The sequence below is a fragment of the Sphaeramia orbicularis genome, chromosome 8 (genome assembly GCF_902148855.1).
Source record: "Sphaeramia orbicularis chromosome 8, fSphaOr1.1, whole genome shotgun sequence".
NCBI lineage: Eukaryota > Metazoa > Chordata > Actinopteri > Kurtiformes > Apogonidae > Sphaeramia > Sphaeramia orbicularis.
The window spans coordinates 50,246,415-50,268,429 of record NC_043964.1 but is presented as its reverse complement, the minus strand read 5'-3'; the positions used below and the strand labels follow the sequence as shown (position 1 = coordinate 50,268,429).

The following is a 22,015-nucleotide window of genomic DNA, read 5'->3' as shown; positions in this document are numbered from 1 at the left end:
CGGCTGAAGGCTTGGCCTCCCATGGTGCTGAGGCCAACAGGGGGTCACAGTGAGCTGGATGGAAAAGGAGGACCTGAGGGATGGAGTGGTGATATGGAGGAGGTGTGACAGGTACTGTGGAGCCAGATTTGGACGGATTTAAAGGAGGAGTTTGAATTCAATTCTCTGTTTGACTGGGAGACGATGTAGTTCCTGAAGAATAGGGATGATGTGGTAGTAGGAGGGGGTTTTGGTGATGAGCAGAGCAGCAGAGTTATTGACCAGTTGCGGCTAATGGAGGGACATATGACCCATTTGGACGTTCAGAGGCTCTGTAGTGAATGTGGAAACACCATCATCTTCTACAACAGGGGTGTCAAACTCATTTTAGGTCAGGGGCCACATTCCCCCCTAATATGATCTCAAGTGGGCTGGACCGGTAAAATAATAACAGTGAAAAAAGTAAAATTATATTATGAAAATGTTTACATCTACAAACTTTCCTTAAAAATCTTAATAACATGAACAACTTGAAATGTCTTAAGAACAACAAATGCCATTTTAACAATATTCTGCCTATTTGGGCGCGACCAAGCGAAAGTGAACATCAGGGTCAATTTCTTTGTTCTCTAAAACAATATTTTTGATTACTCAGCATGAAAGACATATATCTCTATTTTCTAAAACTGTGTTTATTTAATTTGTACCTGAATTACAACTGGATATATAAGAAAATATATGAGAATACAGTGTAAATTAAGAACAGTAAAGGTTGAAAATGAACGTATACAGCATAAATTCAGAATGTAAATAGCAATGTTCAAAATATATGCCTGTGTCTAATTTTATATTTCATAATAATCAAATACTGTGATAATTTTGAATGTTGTTTATTATAAAAAAAACAAAACAAAACAGCAGAGAGATGTGTATTAAGTATAGTAACATATAGAAACATATGTCTCCAAAGACTGATCATTTTATCAGCATCTTAATCAAATCTTTGATTATTATTCTGGTGCATCACACTGAACAAACACCTCACTCCATTACTTTTTTGGATTGTCACTCCATCACCATGAATTAATGTCTTTTAAAACTAAAATAAAATCACTCTCTCATATATTAAGAAAAGTGTGGTATGCTAAATATCTGCACTTTCCTTAAGCAAGAGAAAAATTAACTTAGGAACTTCCACAAAAGTAACACTGGGTCTTTATGGGTTAATCGGCTCTCTGGCACCTGCTAGGAAAAAAGGTCCTGTGGTCTGATGAATCCAGATTGACCCTGTTCCAGAATGATGGGCGCATCAGGGTGAGAACAGAGACGGGGGAAGTGATTACCCATCATGCCTAGTGTCTACAGTACAAAACTTTGGGGGCAGTGTTATGATCTGGGGGTGCTTCAGTCGGTCAGGTCCAGGTTCAGTAACATTGTGTCCAAAATATCATAAATAGAAATGTTGTGACATTGCATGAGTTAATTTGAATGATGTCATGGGATGGCAGTCTGTAGTGGTGGCAGAACCAGGCTTTCTGAAACTCTGAACCTTTTTGAACCATTGGGTCAAAAATTGGTTCAGTACTTGAGGCTTCATTCAGTGCACTTGGGTGACATCTAGTGGCAACAGTGGTAGTTGTGGCACAGTCAAATGAAGCCCTGCATGTGACGCACCTTTCATGTGTAAAAGACGCATGTTGTGAGTTTGTGTATTTGTGTGATGTATTTATTGCTTGGATTCCATATCAAAAATTATCTGCCTGAATAATTTCATCTATTTATTATGATGATGATGATTATTGTAACATTATTATTACTATTATTATTATTATTATTATTATTATTATTGTTATTGTTATTGTAACATTTGAAATGTTTTCAAAATGGGTTTGGTTTGTCATTGATTCTAAATTCTATACTGGACAGGGAAGATATTTAATAATAACGCATCAGTGCAGTAGGTGTGATTGATATGTTGCCTTTTTTCCTCTTTGTTTGATGTACTGGATATTTTCTTTGGTATTGTGCTTGGTGTACTATGCAAATCAGGTGTTTTTATTCAGGAATAATAATTTTTCCACAGTAGATGGGCTTAAACAGTTTCTCTTTTTTGAGATACTAAATCAAAAATATTCCCACACTTGGGAATGCTGCCTTGATGACAGTACATGCAGTAACACACAGTAACAAATAGTACACACAGTAACACACAGTAACGCACAATAACACAGCACATTTGGTACAAGACACAAAATGATGTTTCCGCCGTCTTAAATACACTGAATATTGCGCCACAGTTTCAGAGCTATGTCTGTCAAATCAGACCAGTCAGCTGATTCAGTCTGAATGAAGGAATGAAGTGGTGAACGTCATCATTGACGTCACCTGAAGCAAGCTTCCGCCCACTGCTTCACAATAGTAACCTATCGAGTTCGAAGCCTCAGTGTCGAGGTAACATCACTAGGCTGCGGTTACCAAAGCTAAAGGCAGTCCAATGAAATGGTAACATGTTTTTTGGTCAGGCTGTGTTTGTGGCAGATTCACTAATAATAATTCATCTTATAATGATATAACAATAGATAATAAAATAGCTGATTGCAAATTGGATATGTTGTATGCATTTAAAATGTATTTTATAATTATGAAGGACAGCAACAACAATGAAGCTACTGAAGCATCTGATCTTGACTAAATCAGTCAAATTAAAACAATATCTGCATCACAATTTTAAGTTACATGATTTTTTTATTTATTTATTTATTTATTTATTCATTCATTCATTCATTCATTCATTCAAATTGTTAGCAAACACTTTTTGTATATTCACAATTTGAACATTCTACGCTGGTCAAATGTATGTAGATATAAACATCCAGCTCAATACAGAATAAACCCTAATAATTACCAGAGCCCGTCAGCTTGGCTCAGTATTGTTCCAGTGTTTCAGATACTGTCTCTTGTGGGTTGTGACAGTTTCTCACTATAAGAGCCAACAGTAATCGCTTATTATGTCTGTGCTGAAGTTCATTTGTACCTGGTTACCATTTGAGAAATATCTGGATGAAATAATTCACAAACTACAACCTATATTAGATTGTAGTTTGTTTCCTATATTGAATACTATAGAACACTGTACACAGTTATGTAAAACATTTTTCATGAACAACAATTTGAAGTGATGAGCTTTTTTTGCTCTGTGTATGCATTTTGAGCTTCTCCAAAAGCCTCTTCACTGTCAGTAGCCTCTTGATGAAAGCTGTGTAGAACAAGTCAAAGTCAGCTTTCCAGTCAGTTTTGCTATATGTACAGCACATACAGAAGATGAAATTATGTAAGTCTAAGGCCCACAATGCAACAAAGGAACAAAACACAACAATAGAAAAGGAGCAAAAAATTTAATTATCTATTTTTATGGGGGGGGGGGGGGGGGGGTTGTAAACAACAAAGGGATGAAGAAACGAATAAATAAAACTTAACTTAAGCCACCTAACAGAATAAAGTTTGAAACGTGGAGGGAGTGGAATGTGAAAAACATCCAGCGGTGAAAAGATTGAGTTGAATTTATTATTTTAGACCCATATCATAAGTTAAAATGTGTCCCTCCTGTGTATACAGTCCACACTACACAGTTTCATTGTGTTATCAGTGTGTTAAACTGCTGCTGCCTGCTGTCCTGCTGTCCTCATCACTACGCACATTACAAAATCAAACATAGTAGGTTTATTAAAGACCTAGGAAGAAAAAAGATGACAGGTGTCAGACGTTTTATAAGATAACTCCAGCTATACTTCAATCCTTTTATGGCTCAGTGTTCCTCCCTCTTCTACTCAGATACACTTTAACATGTACGTGTATGACATTACGTAGACTTGAGCAATCTGTAAATTCATATCAGTTCAACTCAAGAGGCTTTATTGACATGACCATTTTAAACACACTGTTTTTCATAAATAGCAGATAGATGCCATCTGATTTGTCTGCTAGATATTTGTACTACCAAGCTGCTGAACAGGTGTACCTACAGAACCTAAAACTAATTGGAAGTACAGAGATTTAGCACAGAGATTAAGTAAACAAAAATGACTAAGTAAGGAGCTAGTTATAAAGGGGTATATGTACATTTAGCTAGTACCAGTAAATGAGTATTTACCACCTTCATAGAATGAACAAATCATTTCACATAGAGGAATTTCAGGTACTGCTTTCTGTCTGAAGTTCAGTTTGTTGCCACTGTTTTCCAAAACCACACCAATCTCACTGAACAAGAGGTTTGTCAGAAGTGGGATTCGAACCCACGCCTCCAGGGGAGACTGCGACCTGAACGCAGCGCCTTGGACCGCTCGGCCATCCTGACATCCAAGTAGCTTGCGAGAGGCAGTGGTTTGATTCCTGGCCTGTGCAAAGGCTTTCCAGACGTTAATAAAACTATTTGCTCAAGACATTTTACCAAGTAGCAAATTTAAAACAAACTCACAAATATTTCTTAGAGTTGTAGCTGCAGTCCAAAACTCTCAAAAACCTAACTCTGAAATAATTTCTATGCGGTGGTAAAGTCACTTTAATATCTCACCTCAGATGTTTTTTGCCACCTCTTGTCTCTATTCACATTCATAACATTTCTTGAGCTTTCGGAAGTAAACATTACAAGTGTTGGTGGTTCAGTTGTATAACTCTTGTCTGACATGAAGCATTTTAATAATATAATTCAAATATTGCTGCAGTTATCATTTATTTTCATTATCTTTTTATATGTTGTTGTAACCTACAATCCAAATTGAATATGTATATAAATAGGTTAGATTGAAAGGTGAGTGGGAGAGTAGCTACAGAACGTCATAATAAGTTTTCATGCATCACAATTTTGTTGTAATTAAAGGAGTAGCTGCATTGGCCAGGAATCGGACCCGGGGCTCCCGCGTGGCAGGCGAGAAGTCTACCACTGAACCACCAATGCTTACACAAGATGCCTGATGACATCATCAGATAGCTGTGTACATTGTTTCCCTCTGTTTCACTCTCCCACAGTAGGCGTTTTCCAGACTTGTCAAAAGAGTCATGCAGGTAGAGGACCCTGCTAAAACTGTTGTAAACTTGAAGGTGTACAACTGACCTAATATCTGGTTTACTGAGAGATAGGCAAAAACTATTTGATTTATTGAGTAGTGAATCAAAAGAAGTAGCTGAACTCCATCTATGTGACGTTTGCTTCCTTCTGTTTCACTTCAAAGGACAACGAATCTCACTTTCAGTTGCTGCCTGAAGTTCAGCTTGTTGCTAGTGTTCACCAATAACATACAATCCTCACTGAACGAGGGGTTTGTCAGAAGTGGGATTTGAACCCACACCTCCAGGGGAAACTGCAATCTGAATGCAGCACCTTGGACCGCTCTGCCATCCTGACATCTGCGATTCTTGTTAGAGGCAGCAGTTTGATTCCCAGCCTGTGCAAAGGCTTTCCAGACATTAATAAGAATTATTTGTTTAAGATAGTTTATGAAGTAACAAATTCAAAACAAAGTCATAAATATTTCTTAGACTTGTAGCTGCAGTCCAAAACTCTCAAAACCCCTAACTCTGAAATGTTTTCGATGCAGTGGATAGTCACTTTAGTATCTCACCTCCAATGTTTGTGCCACCTCTTGTCTCTACTCACATTTATCATATTTCTTGAGATTTCTGAAGTAAACATTTCACGTGTTGGTGGTTCAGTTGCATAACTCTTGTCTGAGATGAAACATTTAAAAAAATATAATTTAAATATTGCTGCAGTTATCATTTATTTTCATTAACTCTTTATATGCTGTTGTAACCTACAACCCAAACTGAATATATGTATAAAAAGGTCAGATTGAAAGGTGAGGGGGAGAGTAGCAACAGAACATCATTATTAGTTTTTACGCATCACAATTTAGTTTCATATTTTTCTATATTTAAAGAAGTAGCTGCATTGGCCAGGAATCGGACTCGGGTCTCCCGCATGGCAGTTTTGTTAAAAATTAATCCTGTCTCGTACAATACCTTTCTTAAGCTTAACTGTTCCCAAAACCCAAATTGTCATTAGACAGCAAAGATTATCTTTTTTTTATATATATATATTTCTTGTTTTAGATCACCCTAAATCCACCTGGACCTGGACTTTTAAATTCCCACTGTATGATTTTGCAGGCTGATATTGGAATGTATTAATTGTACAGACTTCTTCAGTATCTTTTAGAAACAGGAGAAAATTCCAAGTAAAAGTAAACTGGTAAATGCAACAAATTCTGTTTAATTATTTGCCACAAATGTGTTTAAGGTTTTGTAAGATCTTTTAAAGTAGTATATAATTAAGTCCTTACTGATGTTGCATCTTTGCCAATATTTATTTCCACTGCGATTGTTCTAATGTTCTCTTTAACTCTCTTCCAGCATACACATACACACATCTACAGACTGACCTAGACGATGGTGGACAACACACTGGTTCAAGTGGGCAAAAATCTGAGCGATGCCATGAAGATCTTGGAGAATGGACAGAAGTAAGAGTCAGAGTTACAATCCACAGAAAAGATTCAAACGTATACTATTTACAGTACACATATGTGTTTGTCCTAACCAAACAGCACATGAATGCGACATAGCATACCATAACTCCCTAAACTGACACCTCTTTGTGTATTTGTGATGTTCAGAGAGCTGGATACAGGGACAGAGAGACGGCGCTTCAGCAGAACCACTATCCCTGGACCACTTCAGGGAGAGTAAGACCCACATATACACTGTTAATGTCTCCACATATGCACACCATAAGAAAATTTGTTTCCTATTAGATCGGTTTCCAAAATTTCACTGATCTTTTCTTAGGAGACTGTTATGTCTCCTTAGAACCCAGATTTATAAAAATATATATATATATTTGAATTCCTATATCTACATTTTTGCAAAAATATCTAATAAAATGCATATCTATTATAAAAACATATCTTTTCTCATTGTTTTCAATTTGCTCTATCATTTATATCATTTTTACCCCTCCCCCGAAGAGGAGGCAAGGGGTATTGTTTTTGGTTCGTTTTTCTGGTTTATTTCTTTGTTTGTTAATACTTTAACAGCCAAATTATTGGTTCAATTCATGCCAAATTGGGTTTATAGATTGCCAGTGACCCAAAATAGATTACATTTTGGGATTTTGTCATTACATTTTGGGAAAAGTAGTTCAAAGTTCAAATTTTTTATGAATTTTTAAAATCTTTTTTTCCCCATTTACTTACAACGGGCAAAATTACACGTCTATAACAACACCTTTTTTTTTTCAAGTTACTACAAACTTGGCACATATGTAGAGGTAATTTATATGCTGACATCAGCACACGCATAGACACAATGACGTCAGCTGGATCGATGCCAAAAATAAGCTACAATATGTGTGAGGGCTGGCGTTTGTTGTTTCTGGTACCACTTGTTTTCTTTTATATCATTTCCATCTTGTCAGGCCTTTAATGTTATTTTAGTAGTAGTAATTCACTAGTAAGTAATGTCAGCAGATGTACCTCCACTTCTATGAATATATATTTAGCCCCTCCTCTCACCACATGGACAACTCAAGCAGGTGAAAATAACTTGCAAAATATGACCTGATGCTTCAATATAAAAAAAATGTATCAGGAGAGTTAAGGGAGCAGTGCTGCAAAAGCCTTTCCTATGTACAGTATGTACAGTCAGACATCTGACTTTTTTGACAAAAAATCTAATTTTTAACTTGAAGAACATATTATTTGCCAGTTAGTTTGGATCTGAACTGACAATTAATGTTTAAGATATATTCAACAATGTGTTAAAACTCAAAAGTCACACACAAACTAACACGGTGAGTGAGGTAAAGTGACTGGTTTTGTCAAAGGGGTCTGGTGACTTTTGATAGAATAATGGAATAATGGCTTCAGTTAAACAGAAAGCAGTGACAATTTTAAATTTAACATACCCTTAAATGGACATTAGTGTTTTTAGGTGGCCCTTTTCCATTGGTTAAAGTGTAAGAGGGACAACATGGATGACAGGTGGAGCATTTCACAGGCGTCAGATACTACTGTGATCAAATTTTCCACCATTTATGCAAGTTAGCATTGGTATTACTCACTAGCATAAACCACTCAAGAACTTTGTATCTCATTGCAGTGTTTGGGTTTGGGCTCATTCTAATTATGGTTCCAGTCTATGGTTGACCTGGCCAAAAAATCCTGACCACAAACTGCTGAAAATCCCAATCAAAAAGCACTTTGTGTGAGAAGACAAGATTATGACTGTTTAGAACCTTTTCCGTTGAGTGTGGAGCACAGGAATGTATCTGTAGCAAATCAGTGCTTTGTACTTCTTACAGTGGTCAGGATGTTTCTACTGTACTGCATCTTGTTCACAACCTCATTCATGAAGAGGAGGAGGAAGATGAGAAGCCCAGCCGGTAGTAAGTACAAATGAGAAATAACACTTCAATATCCATAGTAGAGTCTTGTTAAACTCAGACTGTATATAAAATGAATGCTGCAACACCATTTCTTCTCACCATGTAAAAAAAAACCAAGCCAAAATCCTACATTTATGGGACTTGCAGTCTGCCTGATCAGTTTGTAATCGGTCCGTTTTTATAACATTACATCGTATTAAAAACAAACCCTACATCAGAGAGTTGAACACAAATCTTGCGGAACTGCACCCATTGTCAGGCACTAGGGTCCATTCTCAGACACATCTGCTGTGATGCTCTTTGTTGTATTTTCTTTTTCTGTGGAAGAAAAGAGGAAAAAATAGTATTCTTTCTGTGTCTTTGTGTTAGTAGTTCAGACTGCAGGAAGAAGACTAAAGCTGGACATCTGGTGATGTGCTCCAGTCCTACCCCTCAATCAATCAGAAACACCATGCGATCGTTTTTATCCATAGTTAAAATGAAAATATCATAGAATTTTAACTAAAAGTGTCTGAGGTTGGGCGCGGTGACATTGCATGATGAAATCAACATGAACAGACTGAATCACCACTGGAAAACTTTCTTGGACTTGGTCTTTGAGTTTCCAGTATCCTTGAAATCCCTAGATTAACATGGACACAGAATATATGAGCTGTACTGCAGCCAGCCACCAGGGGGAGATCAACATATTTTGGGTTCACTTTACTGAGTGCTGTCACTGTAACACTGTAAGCAGTATGTGATAGAGTAGTTTTTATCTCCAGCAGGATGCAGAACGTTGGTGAGCAGGGTCACATGGCCTTGCTGGGTCACAGTCTCGCAGCCTATATCTCAGTTTTGGACAAAGAAAGACTGCGTAGGCTGACCACTCGGATCCTGTCTGACACTACACTGTGGCTCTGCAGACTGTTCAGGTAAGTCTCACAGAACACACAGTGCATTTCTGCAGCAGCTCATCATGGTATCTGATAAAGGCCATGGATTATAAAATGTGCTGAAACTCAAAACTTCTCGTCAGCAGTCAACTTTATCCCTCTGCATTGGATTTGGTACATTCCTCCTCCCCCTGCACAAGACACAACTCAGTGGTTCCCAACCTTTTTTGACTCCTGACCCCATTTTACCATCACAAATTTCTGGTGACTCCAGACATTCAAAACGGAAACTTCTTTTTTTTTTTTTTTGCTGAAATTAATTTGTTTTGATCATATAATAGTTTGCGATACTATCTTACAAATAAACATTAATTTTAGAAAACATTTAGGCTATATAATCCTACTATATAATACACGTTCTGTGTCCCATCGATGTTGCAGCACAGGAGGGCATTTATACGGATTTCCCTCAGCCTTCACAGGCCCGATTGCTTCCAAACTCGCCAAATGAATAGAAACATTACCTGACTGTCTACCAGGCACAATTTTTTATCCGTATTCAAATGTTGTGAGGTATGCTGGGTGATTTTAGCCTCTCTCTACTTTGAATTCTTTATCCCTGCCGCCATACTCCCATTTTCGGAAGTGGTTATGCTGCCGTTCAATTTTGTTGAAGAATGCAAATAGGCAGTATTTCACTGCATATACTATAAATTGATGGTACTGAAATGCGTAAACTGCCTAAATGCATAATTGTGTCTTGAAAATATTCCTTAAATATCCACTTCCAAATAATGTGAATAAATAACATCACGACAATTTTTTACAAAATTGTTGCTGCTCTTGCTGTGTCCATTTACAATAATGTATAGGCACTTTTCACACACAATGGCACCACGGGTACAATGCTGCTAGTGTATATAATGCACCTTTTTGGCATCTACTTCTTAGTTTCTCTTGGAGATGTCTTAGCGAGGCCAGGCAGGCGAAAAATCTTTCCATTCTCTGTTGGGTCTGGTTTTTTGACTGCGACTGTCTGGGCAGATTGAAGTGTAGTAACGCACACGGTCACATGATTGGGTCAATCGAGATATGCCCTCTCAGATATTATATCCTGCATTTTATTTGAAGTGGATTTTTTTTAGGAACAGTGTGTGGTGTTTTAAATAGAAATAAAATATATATTGAATCATTAAATTTTTTTTTTTTTTTTTTTTTCAATTACTAGGAATTTCGGGTGACCCCATTTGAATTCCAGGCAACCTCATGTGGGGTCTCGACCCCAAGGTTGAAAAACACTGACATAGCTTGATTCAACTTAAAATCCTTTTAAGAGTACACTGGACTAGAGCCAAACTAGCAAAGACTTTTCCTGATGTTGACCCCTCGTGTCCCTGTTGTAAAAGTCAACCTGCGGACCATATACACATGTTCTGGTCCTGCCCACGCCTCAGAGCATTTTAGGCAGACATTTTTCAGGTCTACTCAACAATGTGTGGTGTTCACATTTTTCCAAATCCAACATGTGCCATTTTTGGCTTTACTGACGAAACCCGCTCACTTAAAGGCAAATTTCATGTTGTCATGGCTTTCACCTCTCTTCTTGCCAGATGTCAGATATTGCTTTTATGGAAAGAACAAACACCACCCACATTCAGTAGATGGATTAGAGACACCATGTCATTTCTGAAATTGGAGAAAATCAGATACACTCTGAAAGGTTCTTTACAAAACTGAGAGAGTTTGGAATCCTTTCCTGTCATACTATGAGAGCATTCAAAGCCCATTACAAGTAGGGTAGATGCTCCCCCACTCTTATTTTTTATTTGTAGTTATATATTTATTTTTTTTCTTTTTCTATGTGGGTGTCTGCCTGTATTATTCTACATTTGTATTGTACCTTATTGTACTTGTATTGTAATGTTTGACTAAGTATATGCCCCTCTGTTTTGTATTTTTTTGTTTGTTTGTTGTTGTGTGTGTGTGTTTGTGGATTGTATGGGATAGGCTGGCTGAGAACGGATAAGAGGGTGGGATGTCTGGGTGGGTGTTATGACGATTGTATTTGTAATGTGTAATTGTAATTTTTTTCTTTCTTTTTAAGAAAATCAATAAAAAGTGTTAAAAGTATGTGCGTCCCTCAGGTATGAGAACGGCTCAGCCTACTTTCATGAAGATGACCGGGATGGCCTGGTCAAAGTGTGTCGTCTGGTCATCAATACACGATATGAGGAATATGCCTCTGAGGGCTATGTGGTACTCAGCTCCAAACAGCCTGTCATCTACTTGAGTGCATCCTGCAGGCCTGGTCTGGGACAGCACCTGTGCAGCCAGGTAGGAAAAGTGGAACAAACTAAGTCACACCCCAGCCAGCATGTCCATGTGGGCCCCAGAAGGGTTACAGTTGGGCTGCATATAAGGGTCCCATTTGGGTTTGTCTGCAGTTTCCATGGTGACCCCACATGTGTTTGCCCATATTAGAATCAGAATCAAAATTAGAGAGCTGAATATCTCATTATTTATTCTTCACACTGTTTTCCCACGGTATTTGACTTTCATGTCATTTGCACTACTTAAATTCTATGTTTTACAAATATCTTAGTTTGCAATGCTTTTTATTGTTTAATGTAAATAATTGTGCCTTTTATTGATATTTGTTGTTGTTTTACTGATATTTGTTGTCTGTCTGTAAATTCTTGCACTGAACCTGAGAGCATATACCTCAATTTCCTTGTACTTGGTAAAATGACAATAAAGTGATTTTGATTTTGATTCTGATTCTGATATGGGCAAACACATGTGGGGTCACCATGGAAACTGCAGACAAACCCACATGGGACCCTTATATGCAGCCCAAATGTAACCCTTCCGGGGCCCACAAGGACATGCTGGCTGGGATAGAACTGAAATAATGAACATTAAGATTATGGAGAGGAGAAGCAGAGTTTCAGCTTCAGATGTTCAGAATCTGAATGCTTGTGTCAAGTACATGTAATTAATATCAGTGTCTGTCATCAGCTTGGCCTTCCTCTCTCCAGTTTGTGCACTGTGCCATGCAACACTGTCTTTGGATCCCAGCACCAAATGGTAGGAGAGGACAAATAAGAACACAGAATTGTCCCATGTCTCCAAGGGAAATGTTCTTGATTCTTATTTCATTTGTCGTCCCCAGGATGTTGCCCTTTTGGACAAATTAATCAAAGAAGACCTAGATGCTAAGAAGCTTCCTTTGTTGTTGATTGCCAATGCAGGTAAATAAAAATAGACACTTTGATTTTTGAAGAGTCCAACATGCTATGAGTTAGTATGAACAAATGGACATGTATGTTTTTTCCCAGGTACCCCAGGAGCAGGCCATACAGACAAGCTGGGTCGTTTGAAGGACCTGTGTGATCAGTACAACATGTGGCTCCATGTGGAGGGGTGGGTCATTGGTATTACTTTATACAATTTAAAAGTCTTAAAGGGACAGTTGAACATGTTGGGAAGCCCAGCTGAACATTAAGACTGGAAGCAAGGTCTGAAAGGTTTAATTTAGAATAAAACACATAAAAATCACATAAAAATCATACTTTACACCAATGGTTCTCATCTTTTTCTGTGGGCCCCCCCTTTGGAGGACGAAAAATCTCCACACACACACCCAATCCCAACAACATTGTAACAGTGGTGCAATTATAACTTTTATTGAAAGAAACATCAATATTGTAACAATACTTTTTGCTTTTCCTTGAATAATTTGTTGTGCAAATTAAAGATAACTTAGGTTTTGGCTTGAACAGTACAAACAAACTCAACAAGACTGCTCCTTGAGACAATATTTTTCCAAGTAAAAACTGGAAATTCGCAGTTATCTTACAACTATGACAATACAGTTACTTTTTTTAGAACAACAAACACATTTTGGTAAGAAAGATGAACATTTTAACAATACCAGTGGCTGCAATGAGTCTGTTTCCATTACACATCTCAGAACATTTGTGCAAACTGTACAAAATGTAAAAAAACAAAAACATGTCCCATGTTTCTTTTCCAGTCCAATCCTTGTCCATTGTCTAAACCTAAACTCTTTGTCTAGTTTAGTGACAGATCACCATGGCAGTAGATTTGTTTCTTGTACATCCCTGAAATGAGTCCAGGGTGCTCCAAAACTAAAACAAAAGTTCCACCTGCTACATGTTCTAACCTGAAGAAAATAAAAACACCCAGGAGTGATCCCATGCCCCCCTGGCAAGCCTTTGCACCTCCCCTAGGGGGCCCATCCCACAGTATGAGAACCTTGCTATATAATCAGTGCTTTCCCACATGGATCTAAAGCCTCGGAGTACTTTTCAAACCAGACACTGACAGAACTGTAACTCTGTGTCTCTGTGGTCATTCAGCCCACTGTGGGACTGTATGACTTTGGTTTTATTAATGGAGTGTGGTGACTTTGAAGACGGTCTCCTTGTCAGAAAAGTCTGCCTGATGGCAAAGTACCAGACACAGTGTACACATTAACTGATGGTGACTGACTCAGAGTGTGTCAGTGGACATTGACATCATGTCTTTCTGATAAAATGCATCCACTTGTAATCTTACATGTTTTACCATTAATACATGTAATTACTGCAGCTTATTACCTTCAGTGTCTACTGTAGGTTTAACCATCACTGTTGTGATTTCTACTTCAGGGTAAATCTGGCAACCCTGGCACTGGGTCAGATCCCCTCTGCTGTGATGGTAATTCTGCTCTCTTGTACTATTTACTACTGTATGTTTTTTGTATGTTTTGTATGTTTGTTTTTGTTTGGGTTTTTTTTCAGTTTTTCCATTGATAGAGTCTAATCCATGTTCCCAGTTGGCTTTGTTCTGATACAACAATAATTGTAATGATCATAATTTATAATAATCTAATATTTTTGGATTGTGATAGTTATCTTTACCATGATGTACACTTTTCTTTTGTCGTCACAATTTATTTTGTTCACAGTGTCAGAGAAACCACCTCTAAAATGTTCCACTGTTTTCACCATGTTGAGGAAGAATTCAGATTGTACCCAGTTTGTTACTTTGGATTTAGTGTTTTTCACAAAATTAACAAAATAAGCAGTAAGTCTCAAAATTGCACAGTAAAGTTTGTTTTCTTGGTGTCTTTTATAACTTTTCTTTCATGTTGCATCCTTTAAGTCATTTTTCTTTTCTTTTGTGCCTCGTAACATTTTAATTTTTTATTGTACTGTGGCTTCTTTTACATTGTCTTTATTTTTCATCTTGTTACATATTTTACGCGAAATATTAATTTTTCATGAAGGAAATCATGTATCTGGGTTCTTCAACTTTCAGTTAAGGCCAAGAATAAGTCTGTAAACTGGAAAGAAATTATGATGTGACATTTACCATGATAAATATCAACTGATATGAAAATGCTAATCATGAAAAGACTATTGTCTTTATTGTCCATCTCTATTGGAAAATGAAGTTAGCTTTAGTGTAACTGAAGAGCTATAGAATCATGTCGTGCAGTAACCAGGAACAGAGACAGAGAAGTGTTGGTGTTTCCTGTCCTGTGTACCATACCTCCTAGTGTTGTTGTCTGGCCTCACTATGATTTTCAAAGCCAGGAAATGACATATCTGCTGACATCCTCTTGTGACTTACGTGTATTTGTATTTGTCTTTCGTCTGCAGGCAGCCACCAGAAGTGACAGTATGACACTGACTCCAGGTCTGTGGCTGGGACTACCTGCTGTAACTGCTGTCACCCTGTACAGACACGAGGACCCAGCCCTGGTAGGTTTGTGTACCATCAGGTCACATGTTGCTGGTCATTGTTAGTATTTGGTTGTCCATTTGTTTAGTTGTTAAAGGTATAACTAGGTCACAAGTTTACAGACAGTGTGCAAAGACTTTCTAGAAGCTGTAAGTATTTTTTTTGTTCTCTGAAAATAGTCACATTTATGGATCTCCAGAAAACTTCAAACACTCATCAAAAGTGGCATGTATAACAGACATGGTGAAAAATGTTTACTCAATGAAATTTGCAAATGAGCACTGAAAATAGGTAATTGCTGCCCCCCACTCAAAGCTGGCACCGAAATACAACATAAAAAAATATCAGCATAATTTTCAATTATGCTGATATTTTTTATGTTTAATTTTGTTATGTGTTTATTGGGTTTATTCTTTTTTTAAACACACACAAAAAATAAAATAATGAAACAAAATACAAGCTGGGAGTCATCAAAAAAATAAATAAAATTATATACATACATATTCACACACATGAGTAGACACACACGTACATAAACACATAGATTCTATATGTATGAGAGGTACAATATACATTATGTCATATGCAATACAATACAATGGAAGCTGGATAGAAAGAGAATAATTTTTATACAAATGCTCTTGTCATTATAGCAGACATGTTGACATTAATATAGTCAAGGAAAGGTTTCCATATTCTTTCAAGGTCAAGCTCAATTTTTTTTTTTTTCTTTTTTTTTTTTTAATTAATTTTTTTTTTTTAATTTGTTGTATAGCATATTTACAGCAACCAGCGATGCCCAAAGTGCTTTACAACCATACTAGAAGTGCCGATGCAGAAATTAAGAACAACGCTAAAACAGTACAAGCAAATACAACAGGCAAATAAAAACGAATACAACAAATAAAAACAGAATGTCCTGCTCAGCTCGTGTTAAAAGCCAGTGCAAACTGACCAATGTCTTCTTTCAAAGGCATTAGTCTTGTGGTGTATAAGACAGGTGAGAATGAATTCCATTAATATCCTATGCTGCCTCACAACTGAGGGGGCTTTAGCTGAAATCCAGTGCTGTAGAATATTTTTCCTAGCACAGAATGCCATAACGGTATACAGTTTTTTCTGATATGCATTAGGTACACAAACATTAGGAAGGCCCAGAAGCAGAGAAAAAGGGTAGAGTTCAAGCTCCATTTTGAGAACTTTTTGTTTTTCAGATAATACAGGCTGTCCCATCATCATTGACATCATTTCTCCTGGCCATGTAGTCACTCCAATGTCAATTTTTTTGGGACACCCTGTACATCATTCCAGAATTTTTCTATTTTAACACAAGACCAGAGATAGTGAGTAAGATCATCAATTCCTGTCCTACATTTATGACCAACTGGAGAGACGTCCTTTCTATATTTGTGAAGATGGCTTGGAGCAACATGTGCTCTGTGCAGTATCTTCAGCTGCAATGGTCTTGCATTCTCCTAGATGTCTTCCCACATCTCCTCAGTTATTACAACACCCAGTTCCTTTATATTGTATTTTAACAAACTCCTCCTTCACCTTTCAATCAGTTGATTTCAAATTTGGTCAGTATTGTTGGCTAAGATATGTCAGATGAAAAGTACCGATCAAAGGCTGGACTTAGACGTTCAAGGTTTGGCCTTGAAACGTGAAGTTGTTATATCTCAGATGTACATCTTCTAAATTGCTCAGGTGTCTTATGCTTGAAACATCCAATGTGTCTGTTGATCTATAACAGGGGTGTCAAACTCTTTGAGTTCAGGGGCCACATTCATCCCAATTTGATCTCAAGTGGGCCAGACCAGTAAAATAATAACAGTGAAAAAAGTGATCAGGTTTACATCTACAAAGTTTCCTTAAAAATCTGAATAACATGAACAACTTGAATTGTCTTAAGAAAAACAAGTATAATTTTAACAATATTATGCCTCAGTTTATCAGTTTATCATTTACACATGTGCATTACAATCGGAGTAACAGGCAGAAAATTGGTAAAATTGCATTTACTTTTCTTAAGACATTTCCGTTTGTTCATATTTGTTCAGATTATTCACATTTTTTGTAAAAGTATAGTTTGGTAACGTAAACATTTTCATGTAATTTTATTTTTTTACACCAAAAACAAAGAGAAAATTTGAGGTTGTCATTATTTATAGGTTATTATGACAATATTTTACTGGTCTGACCCACTTGAAATCCAACTGTGTAACTGTAACTGGACTGTATGTGTCTGTATGTGGAACCTGAATTAAAATAATTTTGACACCACTGATAGTTAATATCTTCAGTGTAATTTTTGCATTTCACAAATTCATCCTGCAGGCCGGATTTGACCCTTTGGTGGGCCGGATTTGGCGCCCGGGCCACATGTTGGACACCTGTGATCTATAATGTGGCACAGTTTCTCAATAGTGTCAACTGCACCTGTACCAAATGTAGTTGATGTGAGTAATATGTCCAGTGCTCAAAAAGCTATTCTGACTCAAAACTAGTCATTCTCAACTCATCTGACCTTGGGACCCACATTTTTCCACAGTCATTACGTCATGACCCAGGGTTTTAGAATTCAAACCAAGGAAATGTATTTTTCCAAAATAGTCTGACTATGTGTAAGAGCTATTGAAATTCTAATGCCTTCATTGTTCTCTTGTGTGAGTTCTAGTGTTTCAGTGCCTCTTTGTAATCAGTGAACCTGAATCTGTTTTTACAGAGTCAGTCTCACGTCACAGAGTATACAAATGTCAGAAGAAACTTTAGTGGGGAGGGAGCGCCCTGGTGGCTCAGCTGGTGATTTGCATCCGACATAGGCTTAGGTGTTTTCTCACTGGCCTGGATTCTAATCCTTTCAGTACTTGTCTTTCTTCACTTAAATCTGCCAAATAAAGGAAAATGCCCCCAAAGAAAACATAAACATTAATGATCAGCTTTCGGTCAAACGGTGCTGTTACCATGTCAGTGGTCTACTAAGGTTATAATAGTTTTGGATTTATCTTTATAGTTTAGTTTTATTTAGTTTTGACCTTTTTTTCTCTAATTCAGTTAGTTTTAATTCGTTTTTAGAGCAGGTTTGCTAGTTTTTATTAGTTTTTGTTTTTTTCTAAATGCTTAGTTTTAGTTTAGTTTTAGTTTTATTATGTCTTTTATCTTCCTCACCGACGTATTCAAAGAAATCTCATACAGGACTCTGCTGCTTTCTCCTAATTTTCGTCTCCATGTTGTCGGGTAGAGTGGGGATGAGAAATCAACTCTAAACCACAAGTGACGAGAAGTGACGGACCATGAAGTGTCGTGTGGTGCTGCTAGCTAAAATTCCTGGAGTGAAATAAACCGATTTCTGACGTTGATAAAAACAAAAACAAAGGGAATTTTATACATAATTTTTATACGTTTTAGTTAGTTTTGTAAGCACTTAATACAGTTTCAGTTAGTTATCTTTTTTCTTTTAATTGTAGTTTTTATTTATTTCAGTTAACGAAAATGTTTTTCCAGTTCTAGTTTTCGTCATTTCGGTAGTTTTCGTTAACGATAATAACCTTGTGGTCTACCCACTGCATGTCTAAATAAAAGATGTAACAACAGGGCACTAAGCAATACAAATTGTTCTAACCACAGACTCTGCAGCCCATTCAGAATGAGTCCACCAGCCACCAGTTGAGAAAGCCTGCATTAATACAAAAATCCAAAAAAGAACTTCTAATTATTATTTTTTTTTTACATTAATCTCCACTGACTGCTGTTTCTTGTAGCTGCCATAACCACTGTCCTTTGTCCTTTGTCTAAGTGCTCTGTGTCTGTGCTTTGTCTCAGTCTCTGGCGGCAGGTTTGACTTCCAGCCAACCTGTGGAGAAGCTGCGAGCTCTGCCTCTCTGGCTCTCGCTGCAGTACCTTGGTCACAATGGGATTGTTCAGAAGATCCAACACACTGCCGCTCTGGTGATAGTTCTGACATATTTCAGTTGAATTATTTCAACATTATAAATGTAGAAAGTCTTTTCAGAAATGAAAAGTGCATTAATAGGATTGTGAACATAAAAGTCATAGACGGCCTTGCTCTGTTAAATGTGTTTAACCTTTTAATCCTTCAGAGCCAGCAACTTCTGCAGAAGTTAAAAAGTCTGACCTCCATCAAAACATCGGTAAGTGTTAAAATTGTTTGATAAACATTGTGTGGTGATGTAATGAATACTTGGCTGTCTGGTGAGGCTGCATATATTCTGTGATGTTTCTGATGATGCAACAGTTAACACAGCAGCATCCACAAGAACCACTAGAGCCAGGAATAAGTGATTTACACTGTGAACCTTGTGCAACAGCCACTTAAACTACCTAATTTATTCTTAAATTACACACTCAGTTCAGGAGAACTTGCTGCATTCACTTTGTTTTTATGGATTTTGATTTTTGTTGTTTTTTGGTTGGGACATTTGTCATGTTCATGTGGGTCATATAGACAGTTTTCTGATGTTACAAGCATTAGATATGTACCAAACATTAACATTATTCAAGTCCCATAAATTAGGGAGACATTATGTGCATTTTGAATTTTCGCATTAGATTTTTTTAAATGGAAATAACAAAGTTTAGAAAATATAATTCCCAAATTTCACACAAGCTTTTTGCTCAGTTGAGGTGTTTTGGTTTTTCTTTTTGGTCTTTTTCAAAAATGGCTTAATGCCCTTCATAGGAAAATGGAAACATCTTTCTCTGATGGAATTCTGACGTCGTGATCATTTAATTGATGTCACTGACCAGTTGATTGCAGCTTCTTCCTAGAGACTGTTAAAATGTAAAAAACTGTTTGCTACAATAGGTCATGTGGACTGAAAAAGGGACTCAGTTATTCCTTTTTCTCATCCATGTAAGGACATCACAGTCATTTTGGGTGGAAAACAGTAACTGAATGCTCTCCTTCTTCTACTCTGTTTGGTAGAGCTACAGTATGTGTAACGTAGCCTGAAGTGCCAACTTCTGACAGAACCAAACTGCATAGTTTATCCCCAATGAACCAGTTTATTTTTTGCGAGGTTATAAGTTTTTCAAATTTCGCTTGACATTTAACGGAAGCGCAGCTACTGTCAACTCTAAACAGTGATGACCTTCGTGAAATCAGTAGCTGAGATGAATCATAGAATGAGTCTATAAAGGCAGACTAGTGAGTATGAGATTTCATGTTCAGCATGATGACTTTTGTACTCTCGTTTAGACACTTGTTAGCAAACAACTTTTTTAAGAGATGTAAATGCTTGAAAATTTCTAACTTGTTTGATGCAGAACATGATGTGAAAACCTTTTAAGCTTACAGTAACTTCTTACCGTATATCAAGCATCAAACCAAAACACATTCAAAAACATATTTACCAAGTTAAAAGACTCATTTCTCCAGCAACTCAAACCCCACATATGTTGCTCACATCTCACATAAAAGCCCAAGACAGAAAAAGTTGGGAAAGTAGGAGAAATGCAAATTGACGAAGACATTTTAATATCACTGCTGTTTTTCCCCATAGCATTCCAGCTATCACTGATCTGGAGTTAAATTACTTAATGTAGTTATTATCACTCTTGTGTGGCACTTACTTACTGTATCTTGTCACAAATATATATTTTGTTCTGATGTTTTTGAAGCTCTTCCATATGGTAATAAAAAAATGGAAGTTGGTTTAATGAAAGGATGTAAACCTGTTGTGTTTATAGGATGTGCTTGAGATGAAGATTTCTGTAGCCGAAGCTGTGAACATGGTAAAAGAGACTTGGGTGAACACTAAAACCTCCTCAGGGGTAGAAACTAAAGGCCTGTTCACTGACATCCATTGCAGCTCATCCTGGTGAAAGAACTGGAATTATAGTAGGAATACTGTAAGCTGATGCAGTGAACAGTCATTGTTGGGGGTTATTACACAGTGGTACTTGAACTCACAGAAGACAAAGGTCAAAGCTGGATGAATATCAGTTCAATGTCAGAGTTTGTAGTACCACTGTCCTGCTAAAAACATGTTTTGTGTGATTGCCCACATTAGTATGACTGTGTGCAAAGCTGGAGTCATAGTTAGTGTGGGTTGCCTTGGTTCCAGGGCGTGGTGTCGCCGATCCCGCCTATCTCCGGGGCTTCACTGCGGGACGTTCTGGGCTCTCTCATGCTCTCTATTGTAGGTGGGACCAAGCCTCTGCCTGTCTCCCTCACTGCTACCCCCACCCCACCCCACCCCCTCTTTCCCCTCCTACACCTCCCTACTATCTTCCTTTTCTTTCTCCCTGTCACCCCTGACCATCTCCCTTCACTCACATCAGCTCAGCGGTATTTGGGTCTCCATTGGCTGATGGACTGTTCACTTCTTCCTAATTGTTTAGGATGTGGACCACTCAGGCATGTTCTTTGAGGTACTTCAGGGAATGCCTCTCCAATCATTACATTTTGTCGCCTTGGGAAGAAACACAAGGGTCATGAATAATGAATGAACTTGTCATGTACTGTTGTATCCCATTATTCCTGTTGTTTAAAAGGCAAAACAAGTCAATTAGATGCCTGATACACTGAAAGAACAACATGTTAGAGTGCCCAGTGGTTCTTCTACCAACCGTGCTGTCCCATCAGGCACAACATCCATCTGTCTTTTTCAATAGTAGATGCTCATTGGCTACTGTTTCCCAGGTGGGAAACTCAACTGAGGGTTTGGGTATGTGAGGTTGAAGACAGCTGCATAACTCCTCCATCACAGATCTATTAAGAGACCTGACCTACAGTGCTACTCATAGACTGTTGTAAAGAAATGGATGTAATCACATACCACCCATTCTGCTCTGACATCATGCTCAATATGTGAAGCTCAAGTGTTCTTACCAGACTGAATGTCATGTTTAAGTTGTATAAACAGGAAATCTGACAAATCACTATCACAGCTGGATACTGAAAATCAAAAATCAAAATACAGTTACATACATAAAACTACCAAATGGC

The 22,015-nt window shown here is 37.5% G+C and overlaps 1 protein-coding gene and 3 non-coding genes across 6 annotated transcripts in view; 1 reads left to right on the top strand and 3 right to left on the bottom strand.

Annotated features, from left to right (window-relative positions):
• The window catches only part of pdxdc1 (pyridoxal-dependent decarboxylase domain containing 1), a 49,812-nt gene that overhangs the window by 1,959 nt on the left and 25,838 nt on the right, over positions 1–22,015 (top strand). The window contains exons 2-14 of one of the 3 annotated variants that reach the window (XM_030141961.1): positions 6,388–6,497; positions 6,651–6,719; positions 8,336–8,419; positions 9,184–9,333; positions 11,439–11,628; positions 12,313–12,381; positions 12,467–12,545; positions 12,633–12,717; positions 13,968–14,016; positions 14,964–15,065; positions 18,868–18,993; positions 19,146–19,196; positions 21,132–21,206. In XM_030141961.1, the coding sequence (XP_029997821.1) occupies positions 6,424–6,497; positions 6,651–6,719; positions 8,336–8,419; positions 9,184–9,333; positions 11,439–11,628; positions 12,313–12,381; positions 12,467–12,545; positions 12,633–12,717; positions 13,968–14,016; positions 14,964–15,065; positions 18,868–18,993; positions 19,146–19,196; positions 21,132–21,206 (1,203 nt within the window). In that variant the 5' untranslated portion in view covers positions 6,388–6,423. Of the gene's footprint in view, positions 1–6,387; positions 6,498–6,650; positions 6,720–8,335; positions 8,420–9,183; positions 9,334–11,438; positions 11,629–12,312; positions 12,382–12,466; positions 12,546–12,632; positions 12,718–13,967; positions 14,017–14,963; positions 15,066–18,867; positions 18,994–19,145; positions 19,197–20,754; positions 20,800–21,131; positions 21,207–22,015 lie in introns of all 3 variants that reach the window. The other 2 variants (XM_030141962.1, XM_030141963.1) reach the window with 2 other exon arrangements.
• Positions 4,251–4,333, bottom strand: trnal-cag (transfer RNA leucine (anticodon CAG)). The gene has a single exon. It is a non-coding gene; the product is annotated as a tRNA-Leu (tRNA).
• trnag-gcc (transfer RNA glycine (anticodon GCC)) lies at positions 4,863–4,933 on the bottom strand. Its single transcript has one exon. It is a non-coding gene; the product is annotated as a tRNA-Gly (tRNA).
• On the bottom strand, positions 5,298–5,380 carry trnal-cag (transfer RNA leucine (anticodon CAG)). Its single transcript has one exon. It is a non-coding gene; the product is annotated as a tRNA-Leu (tRNA).